Source organism: Moschus berezovskii, chromosome 10, assembly GCF_049115385.1.
Source record: "Moschus berezovskii isolate FMDL1 chromosome 10, NW_MosBer_1.0, whole genome shotgun sequence".
Lineage (NCBI taxonomy): Eukaryota > Metazoa > Chordata > Mammalia > Artiodactyla > Moschidae > Moschus > Moschus berezovskii.
The window spans coordinates 33,411,174-33,434,137 of record NC_142469.1 but is presented as its reverse complement, the minus strand read 5'-3'; the positions used below and the strand labels follow the sequence as shown (position 1 = coordinate 33,434,137).

Here is a 22,964-nt window from a genome sequence, read left to right as displayed (position 1 = left end):
TAAGCATTATGAAATGAGGCAAAAAGATTGAAAATATGTCTAAGAAAAATGAAGATTTAAAACAATGCTAACAGCATATGACCTAACACCAAAAAGTGAGTGCTGGTATGTGTTTCATGACTCCTAGTGGAAGTTCTTGTCAGTCACATTCTAGGGTATAAACTGGGAGCATATAAATAGTTTTTACAAAAAATGAAAAGAAAGTTCACAATTACAAGAAGACCACCTGAAATGTGAATTTATGGCCATTATTATTGAAAGTAATACTCAAACCTAAGTGTACATCTATTTCTGCTTCATTGACTATGCCAAAGCCTTTGACTATGTGGATCACAATAAACTGTGGAAAATTCTGAAAGAGATGGGAATCCCAGACCACCTGACCTGCCTCTTGAGAAACCTATATGCAGGTCAGAAAGCAACAGTTAGAACTGGACATGGAACAACAGACTGGTTCCAAATAGGAAAAGAAGTACGTCAAGGTTGTATATTGTCACCCTGCTTATTTAACTTATATGCAGAGTACATCATGAGGAACGCTGGGCTGCAAGAAGCACAAGCTGGAATCAAGATTGCCGGGTGAATTATCAATAACCTCAGATATGCAGATGACACTACCCTTATGGCAGAAAGTGAAGAGGAACTCAAAAGCCTCTTGATGAAAGTGAAAGAGGAGAGTGAAAAGGTTGGCTTGAAGTTCAACATTCAGAAAACAAAGATCATGGCATCTGGTCCCATCACTTCATGGGAAATAGATGGAAAAACAGTGGAAACAGTGTCAGACTTTATTTTTTGGGGCTCCAAAATCACTGTGGATGCTGATTGCAGACATGAAATTAAAAGACTGTTACTCCTTGGAAGGAAAGTTATGACCAACCTAGATAGTATATTAAAAAGCAGAGACATGACTTTGCCAACCAAGGTCCATCTAGTCAAGGCTATGGTTTTTCCCATGGTCATGTATGGATGTGAGAGTTAGACTGTGAAGAAAGCTGATCGCCGAAGAATTGATGCTTTTGAACTGTGGTGCTGGAGAAGACTCTTGAGAGTCCCTTGGACTGCAAGGAGATCCAACTAGTCCATTCTAAAGGAGCTCAATCCTGGGTGTTCATTGGAAGGACTGATGCTAAAGCTGAAACTCCAATACATTGTCCACCTCATGCGAAGAGCTGACTCACTGGAAAAGAGTCGGATGCTGGGAAGGATTGGGGGCAGGAGAAGAAGGGGACGACAGAGAATGAGATGGCTGGATGGCATCACCAACTCGATGGACATGAGTTTGAGTGAACTCCGGGAGTTGGTGATGGACAGGGAGGCCTGGCGTGCTGTGATTCATGGAGTCGCAAAGAGTCGGACACGACTGAGCGACTGAACTGAACTGAACTGAAGTGTACATTGGCCTCGAAATAGTAGTTAACAGTAATATGAAGTCATCTACAATTAGCAATATAATATATAAAAATATTATTTATTTTGTCTTCATCTCATTCTCTTCAATTTATATTTTATATGAGTTATGCATACTATGTTAACATGATAGTTAAATGTATATAAGTTATGAATAAATAAATGCACAAATATGAGGTGGATAAACATTTTATCGATGAGGTGCAAGATAAAAATTATTTAGCAATCATTGCTCATTAGGACAGCAATTAGCAGGGCTACTTCAAAATCTTACAGTGGAAATAGTAGAGCTACACAGTACTTCAAGAAGTTTCTTAAAGAAACAAGGCCCTTTGGGACCAACATATATTTTGTTCTCTTCTTGGGTTTTTCTTTTGAAGAGTTATAAAGCAGGATCACTAGTGTCATAAACCCAGAATGAGTCCCATGCTCTCTCATTCATTAATTTATTCAAATATATTCATTAAGTACCTCCTATGTGTAAAGAAAGCCCAGAGGTTCCTCCTAAGAATTTCCAAATCAAGTTACAAGCGTTCTTGGCAATAATTCTATAATGTATTTGGCTGCAGTCTTTCCCTGCAGGGTGTATGCCAACTATGCAAATCAATTACAGAAAGGTATTTGTCACTGCTCAAACTAAAAATCTAGACCAGCAAACCAATTCTAATTAATTCCTAGTTTAAAAACTGATTTGCAATAAAGTGCTATTACTGATTTCTTCTCCTCCTCTTAGCTTTCTCCTTATGATGTATTAAAGTCATGTTATAAATTGTCAGGAGCATCTACTGTTAATCAGGTTAAGCAAAGGATACACATCCAGCAATAGCTAAGTATCTATTGAGTTCTTAGTGTGACACTATTCTAAGCATTTAATTTATATTCACTCATTTAATCCTCACAACCATGATTTAGCTATGAAATGAGAGTTTTAAAGATGAACTGAAGTGCAGAAAAGTTACCTTTAATTTTATGTATGGTAAGGAGTAGAGGTAGTATTTAGCCCCTAGCAGTCTGCCCAAACAGCAAATATCCTAAATCACTATGCTATAATACAACTCTAGACTACTTATGGTTCATTTGGCAAATGTTGTTTTTTTCTCTTTTAATTTTATTCCCAGATGACTCAATGGTAAAGAATCCACCTGCCAACGCAGGAGATGCAGATTCAATCCCTGGGTCAGGAATATCCTCTGGAGAAGGAAATGGCAACCCACTCCAGTATTCTTGCCTGGAAAATCCCATGGACAGAGGAGGCTGGTGGGTTACAGTCCATGGATCACAAAAAGTCAGACACAACTTAGTGGCTGAGCATGCACTCATGAGCTATAGTTTACATGCAACAAATGTGTCCATTTGAAGTGGACAGTTTGATAGTTTTGACAAATATACACATCCAAGTATCCATCAAACCAATCAACATGGAGAATATTTTTTTTTCTCTAAAATGTTTACTTATGCCTTTTTGCAAGAAACGGTAGTTGAGTAATTGAGTTTTCCAGTTGCTAAAATGTCCCTCTTTATTCCTAGCAAGTTTCTTTGTTCTGGGCTTCTTTGTCTGGTTGTTTAAATAAAATCACTTTATTGTAGTATCACTATGAACAAAGCTAGTGGAGGTGATGGGATTCCAGTTGAGCTATTTCAAATCCTAAAACACGATGCTGTGAAAGTGCTGCACTCAATATGCCAGCAAATTTGGAAAACTCAGCAGTGGCCACAGGACTGGAAAAGGTCAGTTTTTATTCCAATCCCAAAGAAAGGCAATGCCAAAGAATGTTCAAACGACCACACAATTGCACTCATCTCACACACTGACAAAGTAATGCTCAAAATTCTCCAAGCCAGGCTTCAACAGTACATGAACTGTGAACTTCCAGATGTTCAAGCTGGATTTAGAAAAGGCAGAGGAACCAGAGACCAAATTGCCAACATCCACTGGATCATGGAAAAAGCAAGAGAGTTCCAGAAAAACATCTACTTCTGTTTTATTGGCTATGCCAAAGCCTTTGTGTAGATCACAAGAAACTGCGCAAAATTCTTAAAGACATGGGAATACCTTACCTGCTTCCTGAAAAATCTGTATGTAAGTCAAGAAGCAATGGTTAGAACTGGATATGGAACAATAGACTGTTCCAAATTAGGAAAGGAGTATGTCAAGACTGTATATTGTTACCCTGCTTATTTAACTTTTATGCAGAGTACATCATGCAAAATGCCAGACTGGATGAAGCACAAACTGGGATCAAGATTGCTGGGAGAAATATCAATAACCTCAGATATGCAGATGATACCACCCTTATGGCAGAAACTGAGGAGGAACAAAAAGGCCTCTTGATGAAAGTGAAAGAGGAGAGTGAAAAGTTGGCTTAAAACTCAACATTCAGAAAACTAAGATCATGGCATCAGGTGCCATCACTTCATGGCAAATAGATGGGGAAACAATGGAAACAGTGACAGACTCGTTTCTTGGGCTCTAAAATCACTGCAGATGGTGACTGCAGCCATGAAATTAAAAGAATTGCTCCTTGGAAATAAAGCTATGACAAACCTAGACAGCATATTAAAATGAGACATTGCTTTGCCAACAAAGGTCTGTCTAGTCAAAGCTATGGTTTTTCCAGGAGTCACCTACGAATGTGAGAAGTGGACTATAAAGAAAGTTGAACACTGAAGAACTGATTCTTTTGAACTGTGGTGTTTGAGAATGCTCTTGAGAGTCCCTTGGACTGCAAGGAGATCCAACCAGTCCATCCTAAAGGAAATCAGTCCTGAATATTCATTGGAAGGACTGATGCTGGAGCTGAAACTCCAACGCTTTGGCCATCTGATGCAAAGCATTGGAAAAGACCCTGATACTGGGAAAGATTGAGGGTAGGAGGAGAAGGGGATGACAGAGGATGAGATGGTTGGATGGCATCACTGACTCGATGGATATGAGCTTGAGTAAGCTCCGGGAGTTGGTGATGGACAGGGAGGGAGGCCTGGTGTGCTGCAGTCCACAGGGTCGCAATGGGTCGTGCATGACTGAGTGACTGAACTGAACTGATTGAAGTATATTGTTACACTGACCAAAATGAATATAATAAAGCTACAAAATGCTAGAAATGAAAAAATGAAAAGTTTTGAGAGATAAATCTGTAAGTGTGGCTTCTGCAATGTACTACTTGTTTCAAAATTGATGTGAATAATTAAAACGGGTCTATGCTGAGCATTTCCTTTTACGTAGACTAGGGCTATTTTGTCAGCTGTAAATACCTGAAAGAAAACAGCACATGTATCACTACAACAATTTAAAATGAAAGCTTTTGCCAATGATTAGTATACAGCTCATTAAGTAAACAATCAAATTTTCAATAAAACTCATGTTGAAGAGAATTTTATGAGATTTCCAGGTTAAACAGCATTGTTTACTTGACAAATTCAAACACAGCTATTTAGTTCTTTCTCTTTTCCCCAACTCCATCTTCCTAAAATGATTATGTTTTTAATCTCAAAATTTTACATCAGGGACTTCCCTACTGGTCCAGTGGTTGAGACTTCGACTTTCATTGTAGGTGGTGTGGATTCGATCCCTGGTCAGGGAGCCAAGATCCCACATACCTCTTGAACAAAAAGCCAAAACATAAAACAGAAGCAGTATTGTAACAAATTCAGTAAAGACTTTTTTTAAAATTTTGCATCAATAGAATTGTTTTATTTTCTCTGAATTAGAATCCTGAGTGCATCTGGGTGTTGCTAAATACTGACTGGGAGCATCTGGGTCAGTGCATAAGATATGAAGTATGAGACTCCTACAAGGTGACTGATAACATAAGTAGGTCAAAGTTCTCTAAACTTCTCAGATAGAGTTTCCATAAAGCTAAACTTGAAAATGGACTAACATAATGTAGAAGTATCAAAGAATTCTAGGGCATTAGAGAAAGAAGAAGCCTAAATTGATGATCCAGAATAACATCATCATTTCCAGACAAAGATACAAATGTTAAAGGGGTTAGATAATTTATCTAAGGATAAATATATAGATAGCTAGTATAAGAAATCCTGTGTTTTGAACCTAGAGAGTAGTCAAAACAAGAAAATCTTCTCTTAATAGGCTTTTTATATAGGGCAGCAGCAGATTATTTTATCAGTTTATCTAAATGCTGGATGTGACCAGATATAAGATTAAAGGTGATAATCCCTAGGTTATGGAGTTTTGCTTCATTTTGTTTTTAATTATTTGTACAGCCAAAGACTATCTTGAAGAGATTGGGAATATAAACTTACACATGGAAGATAAACACATTGCTGAAAGAAGTACCACAGTTTTGAATAAATGGAGCTAAAACCTATGGTTTCTAAATGGAAAGACTACATGTAACAGTGATTCAATCCTTTCTGAAAATTTTATAAATTTTAACTCAATTCTGACCTGTTAAAATTTTGAAAAGATATTTAAAGAGAAGGATTATTCACTCCTGAAAGTTGCTGAAGATCCTGAACTGAAGAATTGCTTCAATATTTTATGACCTATCTCCTTTTTGATAAAAATCGCATGCCTTCCCTTGATTTTTAAGTCAAAACAATGCAATTTTGAACATAGTTTCTTAAACTGAACACATCATCTCTTTTAATATTCAGGATCCTCAGCCTCAAGGAAGGAATGTGTGTGTGTGTGTGTATCTTTCCTATGGGTTGGAATATTAGTCATAAAAAATGAAATCTTGCCATTGTGACAAGACAGATGGATCTAGAAGACATTATGGTAAATGAAATGAGTCAGACAAAAGCAAACACCATGTGATCTCACTTATATGTGGAATCTAAAATACAAAACAAACCAGTTGACAAAATGACGTGAAAACAGACTTGTTGATACAGAGAACAAACAGTGGTTGCCAGAGGGTAGTGCGAGGGGAGAAACAGGTGAAGGGGATTAAGAGGTAAAAATCTCCACTTATAAAAAAGAGAAGCCATGAGGATGTAATACACAGCATAAGGAATATGGTCAATATTATTGTAGTAACTTTTTATGGATCAAAAATAAGCTTTGGTTTGAAGTTATTGTGGCGATCATATCATAATTTATATGAGTGCCAAATCACTATGTGGCACACCTGAAACTAACATAATATTGTACATCAACTAGCTTTCAACAACAAAACAGAAAAGTGTTGGTAATTATTCAGAAACCAGACTCTGATGATGAGGATTTGGAAACAATTTGACAGCAGACCTTGATCTTGTCTCTCGGCAGACACAAGTCAGCTAGGCTATCATGACTGATATATGCAATCAGATTTTATGGCTTTGGAGGAGAAATATAAGTGTAGAGTAAATTGGGTTCTCAAATCCAATGTCTAATATATTCTCTTCCTACAGACAAGTAACACATGAGAATGGTATAATGAAAACGAGTGCTGACTGCTTTTCAAAGAGAAAATCTCTTCTACATTCACAATATGATGAAAAAAATTGAGCCACCACTTAAAAAAAATTTCTGTATCAGTACTCTATATTTATTTGGTTTCTAAAGGCTCCAATAAAAAACTATGATCAGCCATACTTCTTATAACAATTTATGAATATATTTTCCTCTGATTGAATATTGGATTTTCCTATATTTGTGTATTCTTATTTGAATTATACTTGATTCAAAAATATTGCTAGAATTAGAGAGCTTGTGTTCTATTTTCATTAATTATGTCAAATGATGAGGCATTTTGATCTATATATTGGTACTTATTTTTTAAGTTTGCAGGTTTGAACCCTGGGTTAGGGAAAACTCCCTGGAGGAGGAAATGGAAACCCATTCCAGTATTCTTGCCTGAAAAATCCCATGGACAGAGGAGCCTGGTGGGCTACAGTCCAAGGTGGTCGCAAAGAGTCAGACATGATTGAGCAACTGAGCATGCATGATATTTTAGCATACAGAAAGTTTTTCTCAATTATCATTTTGTTCATTACATATCTGATTCCAATTCTTTGGGAAGTGAAAGTCACTCAGTCGTATCCAACTCTTAGTGACCCCATGGACGGTCCATGGAATTCTCCAGGCCAGAATACTGGAGTGGGTAGCCTTTCCCTTCTCAAGGGGATCTTCTCAACCCAGAGATGGAACCCAGGTCTCCTGCATTGCAGGAGGATTCTTTACCAGCTGAACCACAGGGAAACCCAGTTGTTCAGATGTCTTTATTAGTAATATCTATAATTAGGGTGTATTTTCCTTCTCTTTATATCTATTATTTTCACTTTGATCATTCACTATATCTCTCTATATTCTAGAAATTCTCTTCAAACAATATTATGCTATGTATTAATATTACTATCTCCACTGCAGGATATTAGCTATTTCCAAACAGTAAATTAATATGAAAAGCAGAAAATTTGTGATATTCTGGCATTTTCTTAACAATTTCAAATGTAGCCTTGCATGTTATGTTTGTTAGTTGCTTAGTCGTGTCTGACTCTTTGCAACCCCATGGACTGTAGCCCACCAGGCTCCTCTATCCATAGGATTCTCCAGGCAAGCATACTGGAGTGGGTTGCCATTTCCTTCTCCAAAATGTAGCCTTACTCTCAATAAACCAATGGGTGCTAGCATTTGTTAAGTCATTCCTATGACTTAACAAAAAAAATAATGTAATCATAATAATGGTTTTAACAAGTTGTTTTGGAAATAAGCAATAAATTAATTAATATCCTATTTTATTTTAATTTCATATCACTAACATTCAAAGATAATGTTTAGATTAGGTTGATGAAAAGGTAAATGCAGTTTCAGACCATGAATTTTAAATCATTATGACTAGGCTCAAAGACATCTTTATTAATCAAATTAGGAACCACCACAATCAACACATTTTTACCAGTAAGAAGTAAGTTTGTTTGTTCCTGTAGCATAAAAACCTGTGCTTTGGGATTCAAAAAACTTTTGGAAAGCATTTTTTGCTTCTGGCTAGTTGTGGAAGAGCTTTCCCTGCAAAAAGTTGTTGAGATGCTTGAAGAAGTGGTAATTGGGTGGCAAGAGGTCAGGTAAATATGGTGGATGAGGCAAAATTTCATAGCTCAATTTGCTCAACTTTTGAAGCATTGGTTCTGCAATGTGTGGCCAGGCATTGTCATGGAGAAGAATTGGGCCCTTTCTGTTGACTAATGCAACCTGCAGTTGCATTTCTGCAATACCGGCAGTTTTCAGTGCATCTCAAAATTCGCTGAGTAAACTTCTCAGATGTAATGGTTTCACCAGTTTTCAGAAAGCTATAGTGGATCAGACTGGCAGCAGACCACCGAACACTGACCATGACCTTTTTTGAGTGCAAGTTTGACTTTGAGAAGTGATTTGGAGCTCCTTCTCAGTCCAACCACTGAGCTGGTCCTTGCCGGTTGTCATATAAAATCCACTTTTCATCACAAGTCACAATCCGATTGAGAAATGGTTTTGTTGTTGCTGCATAGAATAAGAAGTGACATTTCAAAAAGATGGCTTTTTTGATTTGCATTCAGTTCATGAGGCACCACTTTTCCAAATTTTTCATTGTTCCAATTTGCTTCAAACGCCAAATGACTATAGAATGGTCGATGTTGAGTTCTTGGGTAATTTCTCATATAGTTGTGAGATGATAAATTTTGATGATCCTCTCAGTTGGTCGCTGTCAACTTCCAATAGCCGGCCACTGTGCTCCTCATCTTCCAGGTGCTTGTCTCAGCAAAATTTCTTCAACTACCACTGCATTGTATGTTTGTTAGTAGTTCCTGGGCCAAGTGTGTTGTTGTTGTGAGTTGTCTCCACTGCTTTACGACCCATTTTGAACTCAAATAAGAAAATTGCTTGAATTTGCTCTTTGTCTAACATCATTTACCTAGTCTAAAATAAATATAAAATAAATAGCACGTAATGTCATTAGCAAAAAAATAAAGCAAGAAATATGCATAAAAATGATGTTTAAAAAACCACATTAATTTAAGAATGTATTCCAACATCAAACAGAAAAGTCCAACAATGCAAATTACTTTTGCACAAACCTAATACTCCTATACTTTCCAATTAGTTATTGGGTAAAAGATACCATGAATCTCAATGGCCCATTTATAATTTTTAATGATGTTACTGATCAAACTATATCAAGAGCTGTTCCAATAAATTGTCTTGAAAATTATGTGTTGCAGAGACTTAAAATTTAGATGGAACATATTAGTCAAGGATTCCTTTTCTTCTAGAAAACAAGTATGAAAATATCTTATTCAAAAGATGGCCCAGGTAGACCAGATACTTTGTTGCAACAAGACTTCTCAGTATCTTCGGAAGTGTCTCCATTTAAATTAATTGAGTGCCTTAATTTTATGAATCTTGATAATTTGCACTCTGATAGATGATATTCTCCATTACGACACAGATTTTTAATTGTTAGCATTGGTTTAATTAATGTTTCATTCTTAGGATAGTTGGATCATGTTTCTTCCTTGCTGGTATCACATGGCACATTATTTTTTATTTAAAAAATATTTTTCTTTCCAGTTTCATTGAGATATAATTGACTTACAGCATGGTATAAGTGTATTGTATAATACACATAATTTTAAATGTGAAGCCATCCTTGGTATAAGTTACACACCATTTCTGAAATGATAGGGTCAATAATAGTATCACTGTTCCCTTAGTCTTACCTTGTATTTTGCATTGAAGAAGTATGAGAATCCAAATTAATGTGATTCTGAGAGACTAGAGTATACTATTTATTTTATAAGGCATTAAATGTAATTAGCATATGCAGAATTTCAACTTAAAATTTTGTTTTTCAGTACAAAGTTCAGCATTATCCCAGACTACCTATTTCAAAATCTCTCTGGGTAACTTTGAAAGTGAAAGTGAAATGAAAGTTGCCAGTTGTGTCCAACTCTTTGTGATCCCATGTATAGTAGTCCATGGAATTTTCCAGGCCAGAATACTGGAGTGGGTAGCCTTTCCCTTCTCCAAAGATCTTCCCAACGCAGGGATGGAACCCAGGTCTCCTGCATTGCAGGCAGATTCTTTACCAGCTGAGCCACAAGGGAAACCCAAGAATACTGGAGTGGGTAGCCTATCCTTTCTTCAGGGGATCTTCCCAACCCAAGAACTGAACCGGGGTCTCCTGCATTGCAGATAGATTCTTTACCAACTAAGCTATCAGGGAAGCCCCTGGGTGACTTTAGACTCTGGATCATTATCAGTCTCTCCAAGTGACTCTAATGATTACCTACTTTAAGATATTTCCAGGCATCTAGGATCTCTAACTTTTCATTATAACCCTAAACTTAACTTTTTAGAAAAACATTTTAAAAGCATATCCAGTTATCTCTAGTTTGTGGATAGGTTGACCTTTGATCCCACTGCCTTCTGGGGTTTTCTCTGCTCTGCGGAGAGCAGAGAGCAAAACAACATTTCCCAATCTCCTCTCTGGTGTGCCTGTGATCAGTCAGTCATATCTGACTCTTTGTGACCCCATGGACTGTAGCCCGGCAGACTCCTCTGTCCACGGAGTTCTCCATTCAGCCCTGCCTATCCTGCACGCTTTGGTAAGACTTGAATTCAGAACTCAATTAAGTGATGAGAGAAAATGCACCCCAGACATCCACTTTGCTCCTGAGATCTGGCCCATGTGGCATGCCTCTGGAATCACTGTTTCTGGGAGACACTGAATGACAGCTAAGGCAGAGATTTCTCCCACCAGCAGGTGGGGAAGCAGCTTCCTGATTCCCCAGACTTCTGATTTTAGTAAAGAAAACCCTTTCCTTAGGAGGCCAGTTTCTATGATGCAGTGGTGTGTTCCGGGAGTATTACTCAGAGCTCAGCTCAGCCTATCTAACCATCTCATCCTCTGCTTTTGCCTTCAATCTTTCTCAGCATCAGTCTTTTTCAGCGAGTCAGTTCTCCACATCAGGTGGCCAAAGTACTGGAGCTTCAGCTTCAGAAACAGTTCTTCCAGCAAATATTCAGAGTTGATTTTGTTTGACTGGCTTCATTTCCTTGCAGTCCCAGGGACTCTCAAGAGTCTTCTCCAGCACCACAGTTCAAAAGCATCAGTTCTTCGGTGCTCAGCCTTCTTTATGGTCCAGCTCTTACTTTCGTCTATGACGACTGGATATCTTTATGAATTGCAGTCTTGTTGTGGTGAAATGGCTTGTGTAACTCAATGAAGCTATGACCCATGACTGCAGGGTCACTCAAGATGAATGGGTGATAGAGAAGAGTTCTGATAAAACATGGTCCCCTGGAGAAGGAAATAGCAAACCCACTCCAGTATTCTTGCTTGGAGAACTCCATGGACAGTATGAGGAAGAGTTTTTAGGTATCCTTATCCAACAGGGCTATATCCTGGAGTGGACTGCCATTCCCTTCGTCAGGGGATCTTCCTGACCCAGCGATTAAACCTGGGTCTCCTGCCTTGCAGGCAGATTATTTACCATCTGAGCCACCAGGGAAGCCCATCGTACAGGACAGGAAGGATTATATAGGTTGCAAAGAGAGGAAAAGTTTGAATAGAAACTTGAAGAAGACCATTTGAACAATTGCTTTCATTCTTATTTTTTGAAGTTCTCTGATTCTCTATGTCCACACTCTATATTTGTTCATACCTTTAACATTGTAGAAAAAACACTATGAACTTGATATTGTAGCAGAAGATAAGGATAGAGCACAATGGATAATAAAAGACATAGATGCTAAAATAGATGATCCAGGGAACTCATGTTCTAATGGGAGAGAATGATATTAAACAATTGGCTACACAAGCATTTAATTACAGTTATGACATGTTTAAAAAGATATAAATAAAACCATGGGTGACATAATTGGGGTTCTGATCTAGTCTTCCTGGAGTGAATATTTCAGTTAACCTCTAAAAGACAATTGGAAAGTAACCAGGGGACTTGAGAGCAGCATTTTCTCAGCAGAGTTGTGGCAGTATAGATGGCCTGGAGAGACGGAAGATCCATAACTCTTTCCTAAACTAACTTGGAACAAATTTCTCTCCCAAGTCTCTTTGTCAGATCTAGAAGCAGGTAAAGGACTTCTGCATATTATGCCCAAGAAAATATGGAGAGTGGAATACTTGGACAAAGGGAGGTAAACAGAGGGGGAAAAACTGCAGAAAATGAAAAAGAATGAGAAGGATGTTGGAAAGACAGTCCAATCCTCGGCAGCTTGTCTTTATTAGGTTTCCACACTTCAGTAGAAAAGGATGAAACAGCACTTCTTTTCAAGATTGTGCCACGCTTGCAGGTGTATCTCCTCTCTGGTCTAGTCCGTATTTTAAAAAGCATAACAATATAAAAATTTCACAACAACAAGAGACAGACAAGTCACAAGTCTTTTTCTACACACCTCCTCCTGTTGAATTCCATCATCCGTATCGCATTCACTCCTGCTGGAAAGTTGGAGTCTTTATCATTTCTGAAGCCTAGAGTTGGTTTTGCTGGTTGGTTTTTTGAGGGGAGAGACTGTGATGCACAAGACAGACCACAGTTGCAGCAAAAGGTGTTGGCTGAAAATATTAACTATCATGGGTCATTTATTAACTGTGGGTCAATAAATAGTTCCTTAATGGTGTAATCACATATCATGTCCAACTATAAAGATAATCTATTAGCATTTTCTTTTGTGTTATTTGGTAACAAAAAGAAACTCAAGCAAGTACTTTGAATGTTATTTAATCTCTTTTGGTGAAGATCCTTGGATATTTTATAGGAAATAGTTCCGAGACCTTGGCTGGCTTACTTGGCTCAAGAATAGTGTTAAAATTTTATTAAAACCTTCTGTTTTCTTAAAAAAGAAAAATTTCCATAAAGCAGGTGCCGGGAGATTCAGCCTGATGTGGAGATTTTGCCAAGATCTCCCAAAGCAACTTTCTTTGTTCCTTTTATTTCACTATTAAAAATAGTCTTTATAAATAGATTCCTTAGAGTCCATATTACCTATATAAAGGTAATAGTCCTGAGAGAAGGGTCAATCTGTCAGAGTCTTTCCTTGTTTAAATCTGTGGATGTACTTACATTATAAAAGCCATAGCAGGATCATAAATTGCTCCTCGGTTTAGGAAAATTGAAAAACAATCTATAATTAATACTTGAATCTTCCGTCAGTTCAGTTCAGTTCATTCAGTTGTGTCCGACTCTTTGCGAACCCATGAATCACAGCACGCCAGGCCTCCCTGTCCATCACCAACTCCCGGAGTTCACTCAAACTCATGTCCATCGAGTCAGTGATGCCATCCAGCCATCTCATTCTCTGTCATCCCCGTCTCCTCCCACCCCCAATCCCTCCCAGCATCAGAGTCTTTTCCAGTGAGTCAACTCTGCGCATGAGGTGGCCAAAGTATTGGAGTTTCAGCTTCAGCATCAGTCCCTCCAATGAACACCCAGGACTGATCTCCTTTAGAATGGACTGGTTGGATCTCCTTGCAGCCCAAGGGACTCTCAAGAGTCTTCTCCAACACCACAGTTGAAAAACATCAATTCTTCGGCGCTCAGCTTTCTTCACAGTCCAACTTTCACATCCATACATGACCACTGGAAAAACCATAGCCTTGACTAGACGGACCTTTGTTGGCAAAGTAATGTCTCTGCTTTTTAATGTGCTATCTAGGTTGGTCATAACTTTTTTCCAAGGAGTAAGCGTCTTTTAATTTCATGGCTGCAATCAGCATCCGCAGTGAATTTGGAGCACAACACAATCTTTTCTCTATTCTTTTACTTTGTTTTTTAATAAAATCCTCAATAAACAGAGCAAATTGCCTATTATTTGAAAGCAATTATTCTTGGTTGTAAATCTATGGTATCTTGAACAGTTAAAAATAGTAAGATTAAATGTATCAGTTTAGGTTAGGGAATTACAAAATAGTCAAGTGGCGTTTCCTAAAATTTTTGCTATAGACATCCGCATAGCAATATTCTCTTCTCCTTATTACTAAACTAATACACTATTCCAAGAAATTTATCTTGAAGTTGCTGGGCTTTTATGTTATATAAGGTGTAAAAAATTGCATTACAGAAATATATGTTTTCAGTTAGAATAAATATATCAAAAGCTACTTATCTAAAGAATGGAAGACATAAATTAGGTAAACAAATATTTCAGCATCACAATCAGTAAGGAGCAATGATGAGCATGTCTAATACCTGGTCCCTACTCTCTTACATTTCTGGACTATGAAAAAGAAATGATCTATTACATTTTAGGATAATAATTAACCATTCCGCCAGCTTAAATATGTTTTATTAAGTGGAACATAGAAGAGCATTTTGATGTAACAAATAAATTTGTTTGAGAACTTCTACCATAAAGATGGGTTTGTGTAAATGGATAAATTAGGGGCTTAGATTTAGCAAAAAAAAAAAGAAAGTATGAAAAATTCCTAGGTGGGGCTATCTTCAGGGAGTTGATTTAAAAAGGCTGAAATTATGTCAGATGTGTCTGATATTACTGTAAGCTTTGCTCCCTCTCGGCTTATTTCATTTCAGATTTTCAGACTTTTTACTGTAGCCTCTGGCAGCTTCAGGTTCCTGTCAGCACAACAGCAAGTCCTGCCTAGGGCCCATGGAAAGTTTAGGGGACTACAGTCATTGACTGGAAAGTCTGAGCTCCAGAAAGTGAAAGTTGCTCAGTTGAGTCCGACTCTATGAGACCCCATGGACTATACAGTCCGTGAAATTCTCCAGGCCAGAATACTGGAGTGGGTAGCCTTTCCCTTACTCCAGGGGATCTTCCCAACCCAGTGATGGAACCCAGGTCTCCCGCTGGCAGATTCTTTACCAGTTGAGCCACAAGAGAAGCCCAAGAATGCTAGAGTGGGTGGCCTATCCCTTCTCCAGGGGATCTTCCCGACCCAAGAATCGAACCGGGGTCTCCTACATTGCAGGCAGATTCCTTACCAACTGAGCTATCAGGGAAGCCCCTGGACTCCAGAACCAGAGGCTTCTGACTCCCACCGCTGCTCCAATTCTTCCCCTCCCTCTACTGCGAAGGCAACCAGCAAACAGGTGTAGATGTGACCTCGGGAAATCAAAAGGTCCTAGCCTGCAGGTCATTCAAAATCTCATCAGATGAACTTCTGTCCAGTTTACATGAAGGAGTGTGGGAAAGAGTAGGTTCTGCTTTATTTCTATAGCTCATTAGTGAATCCTAACCATACTCTCCCTTAGGTCCCTTTTCCATCTCAGTCTGGTTCTCATCTCCTTAGAAAGAAAAATGGGATCTTTAAATTCACTCAGTTCATGTTGGGAAGAGGCCAAAATCAGGGTCGCATTAGTACTCTGCTGGAGGAGTCTTTCAGCAGCACAGTCTAGGGGAAGCATTTATATCTCCTTCTCCTCCTCTTTCCCTGGCTTGGCATATTCTAACTCGTGTTTTGCTCTTCCTACAAATATGAGAGAAAAATAAAAGACACTATTCAGCTTTCTTTGTTTGAAAAGTTTGGCATTTCAGTGGTTTTCTTGAAGTGGGGGTGGGCGGTGGGGGTCCTCATTTGTAACCAGCTTTGCCATGAACGGAAATCAATCTGAATGTCCTATTGTGCATTTTTTTTTCTTTCCTCACAGCCTGAAATGGCCTTTGCCAAGTTTTCAAGCTGAATCTGAAAGACCCTCTCTCATTTTCCGCTCCCTGCCTCCAGCCTCATTGAACCTTTGCAGAGATTTCTCAGGCAGAAGGGCTACGCTGCGGGGACTGAGAGGAACGCGCCCTACTCCGCTAACCCAGTGGCCTGAGCCAATCACGGAGAGGATTGGAACCTCCCGCGCCTCCCGCCCCCTCCCTTCCCATCCCCAGCCCCTTCAACCACCTCCGGGAAAGAGGGACGCCGGAGGGATGTGTTTGCAATTCAAATCCTTGGCTTTCAGCCAGCCTCTTTTCTAAATAAAGAGGCAGGAGCTACGGTGAGGTGCAAAGGGGTCTTTCGAATTGCAGAGGCCCTGCGATCCGGAGATCCCTGTATCCGCCGCTTTTATCTGCTTCTGAAGCTAACGGGGAAAGAGCAAGGATGGTGGAAGCTTTCTGTGCTACCTGGAAGCTGACGGATAGTCAGAACTTTGATGAGTACATGAAGGCGCTTGGTAGGTAAAACTAAAATGTGCTGTTCTCTTCTTAAAGCTGCAGCATCAGATACTCGCAGATCCCTTTTTTCACCCATCCGATTAGCAAGAGACAAAAGCAAATCCCATTGTCATAATCACGTGCTGTGTTGATTTTAAAAAGCCATTTTCCACGGAAGGGCTTTTAAAATCTGGCATTTGGCCGCTTTCTTGCCTAGGGCCAAGTATTCTGTGAAGAATGTGAAGCTTCTGTGCCTTTTCAGCTTTTTCTCCAGCATCCTCTTATTATTTATGCTTCCAAATTGGCATCCACATATGACTACAGCTCAGTAGTCTTCCAGCATAACTGATGGGCTAAATGTACTCTAATGAAACTTACACTTTACGACCTGGATTCCAGAATAGGAAAGTGGATTCCTGCTTCATGAGCTATTTTGGAAGTTGCCACCAATTGTATTGCTTCTTTTTACTATTTTAGGTGTGGGCTTTGCCACTAGGCAGGTGGGCAATGTGACTAAGCCAACAGTGATCATCAGTCAGGAGGGGGACAGAGTGGTGATCAGGACTCAAAGCACATTCAAGAACACAGAGATTAGTTTCCATCTGGGAGAAGAGTTTGATGAAACCACTGCAGACGACAGAAACTGTAAGGTAAGGAGCTGCTCCTTTCTCTTGGGTGGGGAGGGGAGGAGAGAATAACTGTTTTGTTTTGTTTTTCTCTAGATGATGGGAAGTGTAAAATGTTCTTAGTATTTCACTTCAGAGAGAAAGACCCAGGGTTAATTTTGCATTCTAGTGTCCCATAGCTTATGTTCTGAATAATTGGCAACTGCTACTGCTGCTAAGTCACTTCAGTTGTGTCCAGCTCTGTGCGACCCCAGAGACGGCAGCCCACCAGGCTTCCCCGTCCCTGGGATTCTCCAGGCAAGAACACTGGAGTCGGTTGCCATTTCCTTCTCCAAATTGGCAACTACCATAGCTCAAATCTCCAATCTGTTTCTTTACCACGTATTTCTCTCATTTTGCATCAAATCTGTATTTCAGAAAGTATGTCATCATGTTCATTGAAAAGAAAGATTGTATTTTGTTTAATCTCTCTTTTGTCTCAAGTTGGCTTAATCAATAGTTTACCTCATTCTAAGACCCCGTTTAAAGGAGTAGGATGATTCCTCAGAAAGCACTAGTTCAGGATTTTTATTTCTGATAATTTATGTGCCTGATAATTTTTGCATCTAAAGGTACACATTTCAATCGAATTATGATTTATTAGAGTTTTCTCAGAGTTTTAACTCTGGAAGCAACAGAGGAAATGGTATTACTTTGATAATTGATCACTATTCTTTCAAGTATTACTCTTTGAAAAATCGATTTGTTTGACTTCCATGTCAGAAATCTGATCTGTGCCTATTGCTATGTTCTGCATTTTGTTGGTGGTCCCAGTCTGTTGTTAGCCTGGATGGAGACAAACTTGTTCATGTACAGAAATGGGATGGCAAAGAAACAAATTTTGTAAGAGAGATTAAGGATGGCAAAATGGTCATGGTAAGTAGAGCAATTCCCGATTCCTGCTTCTCCTGCCCCCACCGCCCCTCAAATTTCCCATCTCCTTCCTTGTCCCTCCTTCCCTCCTTTTCTCCCATCTTTCCTTTTTTAATAACATTAAGTCACTAGCAAGGGTATTTAATCATGTGAAAATTTCTATATTTTAGTTTATAAAAGTTTTACAAGTTCAGTACAGATAATTTAAAATATAACAGGAAAATGTAACAAAAATATAAAATTCCCTTCTACTGTCCCCTCAGAGAGAACTATTTTGATATTACTTCCCTCCAGTCCTTTTAAATTTTATAAGATGCCTTTAAAACATGTCTATTCAATACTAGTCATGTAAAAATTATAAAATAGAAAATAGTTTAAAAATAATGTATCTAATGGTGGAGTAACATCATAAACTGGGGAAAATGTTTTACCTTGATCTAGCACCCAAGACACTCTTTTGGGTGAGTTGAGTAATGGAATCTTGATGACACTGAAGAAGTCAATACCTCATTTTGGATTTTTTCTTGGATGGGAGTTGCTTTACATATTCCTTCTGAGATAATAGCAGGATGAGTTTTTTGGCTTTGTCACTTAAGACTACTGACTAGTTCTCTTCTCCTTCCCTTGGCTACCAGCTGTTCTAGGTTCAGAGTGAGGACTCACATATTCACATTGTTTTCCTGGGTGGAAGTGGGGGTGGGGAGCAGAGGGACAGTTTTCCTTTCATGTTGACGAATATTTGGCCACATTTTTCTGCAGTGATCATCATCACCAAAAAGAGAGAGAGAGCGAGCGATTAATTTATAAAAGATTCAATCGGAGGTTCTCCAGTTCTCCTTTATGCTTTTTTTCTTTATTTTTTCCCTGAATACAAACAAGTAGATAGTTCAGCTTTGGTATGTATGACTGTGATCAGGCATGACTGAGTTGAAAAAAGGAAATGAAAGTAATGGGTGACAAGGGCATGCTATCCTCTTGAAAATCACAGGACTACATGAAAATGATGAACACTAAAAAACACTAAATTTTATAAAGAGGATTTATAGCAATTCTTCAAGTTGGATTTGATACAAGAGCCCACAGTGCACATTATAGCTACATAACCACCAAGGTTCACATAGACTAAAGCACGACAGTCAAAGCAATGAGAACATTTGTACGTTTACCTTTTTCTGCTTTTGGACCAAGTCATTGCAAATACCATTTATCCAAATAATTTGGATTTTCTAAAATCTTCAAAATTTATCTAGGTCATGAATTGTAAACTATTATGAGAACCTACTATAAATTTTATACATTTTTAAAAGAGAGAGCTAAAATGCTCCAATTACTCTGATAAGTTAAGGCAAAAGGAATTCTTTTGACCCGAATCTAGATAGTTAATCTAAGTTTTTTTTTCATATTTCTTTCAGACATATGGACTATGTATACATGTCACTCACTCAATAAATATAAGGGTTTCTTTTTAGAAAATGAAGATGTAGGAAAAAAATGAAAATGTTTTCATACAACATTTAGGGCTTCTTCAGTGGCTCAGCAGTAGATATTCTGCCTGTAACGCAGGAGATGCAGGACACGTGGGTTCGATCCTTGGATTGGAAAGATACCCTGGAGGAGGAAATGGCAACTCACTCTAGTATTCTTGCCTGGGAAAATCCCATGGACAGAGGAGCCTGGCGGGCTACAGTCCATAGAGTTGCAAAGAGTTGGACATACAACATTTAATGTTTGTAAATGCCATTATTCTTTTGTATAATACTTAAATCATATATATGACAATATTTAAGATAATAATATGATAATATTTAAAATAATATGATAATCAGTAGGTACAACCACTGATGTACCTTTGTAAGAAGGTTTGGTTATCTTTGGAATCTTTCAGACTCTTACTTTTGGTGATGTGGTTGCTGTTCGCCATTATGAGAAGGCATAGAAAACATCCTGACCTGGGGCTGGAGAAGCTCTACAATATTTGTTTACTCAAGTCTCAGTGTTAAACTGCTATTACAGTGCGGCTGATCACTAATTAGAAGGTTATCTTGGTGTGGAGGTGGAACATGATGACTTTAAACCTTGTTTTAAAAACTTGTTGCTGCAAGCAATTAAAGCCATTTTTGATCTGCAAATTTATCACATTTTATAATTCACGTTAAAATTTTAAGCTACTGTTTTTAAAATCAAGAAGGGAATATGTGCTATAATTTCCACTGGCATGCAAATAAAATTGGAATAAAAAAATCTTACACCATGAGAAATGTGTTGCTGTTTTTAATATCACTCACTAACCTGGCTGGGAATTGTATATTAGAAAGTTTTAAGTAAAACAGCTTTTTTTTTTTGTGGTATAACATTAGGCTGGGGAAGTTAGCACTTTACTTAAAATACTAATTTAAAATATAAGCAATGTGTAAAGTAAATAGCTTAGTGGCAAGCTGTTATATAACACAGGAAGCCCAGCCTGGTACTCTGTGCTGACCCAAAGGGGTGTTGGGAGGGGGTGGGAGGAAGGCTCGAGAGGGAGAGGAAATACATATAGTTATGACTGATTCCAGTTGTTGTACAGCAGAAACCAACACAACATTGTAAAACAATTATCCTCCAATTAAAAAAAATAATCAGAAGCCTAGGATTTCCCTAGGCTTTCCGTACAAAAATGTTTGGGTTGGAACTTCCATAGACAATTTGGCTAGGATCCAAAGGAGATTTGTTATGGTGAGTTGAGCTGCACAAGTGACCTCTTGATACTAAAAACAGGTAGTCTGAAGAAGCAAGCTGATATATATGAAAATGTCTTATTAAAAAGTAAATATAATCAAAGTCTCATATAATCAAATGTCATGTAATTCAAGTTTCTTATTGAAAGGTAAATAGAAACAAGCAATGAATTTTATCCCAAACCATAAAGATGTATCTCCAGGCAAGTACACTGAGCTGAACTAAGTTGAGAAGTGCTACAATGGATAAAAGGGAGTGTGCCAAGGGCATCTGAATTCCTTTGTGTGTGTGTGTGGCTGGTAGTAGGGAAGCAGGGAGGTGGGGGAGGTTGGTGGAACAGAGTTGACCAAAGGAAAAGTAAATACCTGTAAGATTTGCATTTGTAAACTACAAACATTACTTTGTAGTTTATTGTTTACAAGATGATTTTTGTACATTTTCTCAAACCCACAGTGTGAAGCAGGTAAGGAAGATAATACTTACACTTTACCAATGAGGAAACTGAAGATTAGATTAATGTGTCCAAGTTCTCTTGTGAATGCTAATTTGCTTCAGTCAAGTCTGACTCTTTGTGATCCCATGAACTGTAGCCAGTCAGGTTCCTCTATCTATGGCATTCTCCAGGCAAAAATACTAGAGTGGGTTGCCATGACCTTCTCCAGGGGATCTTCCCAACCCAGGGATTGAACCTGGGTCTCTTTTGTCTCCTGCATTGGCAGGCAGGTTTTTTACCATTAGTGCCACCTGATTAGTGAATAATACTGAAAATAATAATATTCCTCTTAAAAATTATTATTCAATTAAATTTTCTTCTGAAACAAAATGTAACATTTTTATTTTCCCTGAAACACTTCTTAGGAAAACTTTCTTCTGTTAGCCTCTGTAATGGGTAGGGGGTGAGGCAGAAAAAAATGTAAGTGTTTTTCAGGACATTCAGTATTCATTTTTTAATCAAAGCAAAATGTTCTTTGCTTTGCTCAAGTTTCTACAAGTTAATTCAAGGTCCAATGAACTTACAGATATAAGTATGAGGAAACTTTTTTTAACTTACACAATTCACCACAATGATACTATTACCTGGCTATTTTATTACTTTAACTACTATAATTGCTATAATAAAGAGTAGAAAAATCTAAAGTGCAGCTGTAGGACTTAACATGTGAATGTGCAATTATTACTGAATGTCAAGGTAAGATTGGCCCAGGTTATCATTACAGAAACTAGTAAGCTTTGGCTTTAAAAGCATGGAAGAGAGAGGGTATTTGCTCCAGTTGCTGCGAACACCTTCACTTCTGCTTCTGGAGAAATACAGCTTTCTCTTGGTGTTCAGCTTATGCTCTAGTAGAAGCATGGCTTCTGGCCTCTCCACTCTTACAGACATAAGGGCAAGAATAGGGATTTAGCTTCACCTCATTTTTGTTGCTGCTGTTAAGTTGCTCAGTTATGTCCAACTCTTTGCAGCCCCGTGGACTGTTGCCCACCGGGCTCCTCTGTCCATGGGTTTTTCCAGGCAAGAATACTGGAGTGGGTTGACATTTCCTTCTCCAGGGGATCTTCCCGACCCAGGGATCAAATCCAGGTCTTCCGCATTGTAGGCAGAAGCTTTTACCATCTGAGCTACCAGGGAAATCTAACTCAATATATTACCTTTTAAAAACTGAAGCATTTCTTAATTTTCAAAATGTGTATGCCATATTTCATGCTTACTGACTGAAGAATTATTTCACAATCAGTTTACTTCCAGTAAAACTGATTGAACATTGGTAAAAGACAGCATGAGGGAGTTCCCTGACCAGGGTTTGAACCTGGGCACCTTGCATTAGGAATGTGAAGCCCCAGCCTCTGGACCACCAGGGAAGCCCCTTGATGTGCTTTTAATGTAAGAAATTCTTTTTCAGCCTGTAGGTTAAAAATATGCTCATGTTTTAAAGTTCTATTTTCTCTCTCGATCTTTTTCGGAACTTTGCATGTGATGTGAAATAAAAATTCAATTCTTTTCTCATAAAAACACACACACAAGAAAACTGGCAAAAGAAAAAGTGAGAATCGCTGTTTTTACGAATTTAAAAAATTTTTTTCTGTCTTTCAGAATGTTTGTCCTAGAAACATGCAAGTTATTTTTACTGTCCTTAAAGTTGTTCTCCAAGGACCATTTTTTCCACAATTAGAAAGCATTTTGATTGTCCAAAGGCTTTTGAATCATCCTAAAGCCATGGCAGAACTTGAACAGCCCTGGCAGGACATGCCTATATGCTCAA

General features: G+C 38.3%; 1 protein-coding gene and 1 long non-coding RNA gene across 3 annotated transcripts in view; one reads left to right on the top strand and one right to left on the bottom strand.

Annotated features, from left to right (window-relative positions):
* LOC148776294 (uncharacterized) overlaps positions 1 to 22,964 on the bottom strand; it is a 30,996-nt gene that overhangs the window by 6,512 nt on the left and 1,520 nt on the right. The window lies entirely within an intron of this gene.
* Positions 16,192 to 20,229, top strand: FABP7 (fatty acid binding protein 7). Its single transcript, XM_055433205.2, has 4 exons — positions 16,192 to 16,470; positions 16,928 to 17,100; positions 17,890 to 17,991; positions 19,874 to 20,229. The coding sequence occupies exons 1-4, from the start codon at positions 16,398 to 16,400 to the stop codon at positions 19,922 to 19,924; spliced, it is 399 nt and encodes a 132-aa protein (XP_055289180.1). The 5' UTR covers positions 16,192 to 16,397; the 3' UTR covers positions 19,925 to 20,229.

Coding starts and splice junctions, on each gene's coding strand:
- FABP7 (XM_055433205.2), top strand. CDS start 16,398: ATGGTGGAAGCTTTCTGTGCTACCTGGAAGCTGACGGATAGTCAGAAC. Junction 16,471..16,927: donor TGAGTACATGAAGGCGCTTG/GTAGGTAAAACT, acceptor TTACTATTTTAG/GTGTGGGCTTTGCCACTAGG. Junction 17,101..17,889: donor CAGACGACAGAAACTGTAAG/GTAAGGAGCTGC, acceptor TGGTGGTCCCAG/TCTGTTGTTAGCCTGGATGG.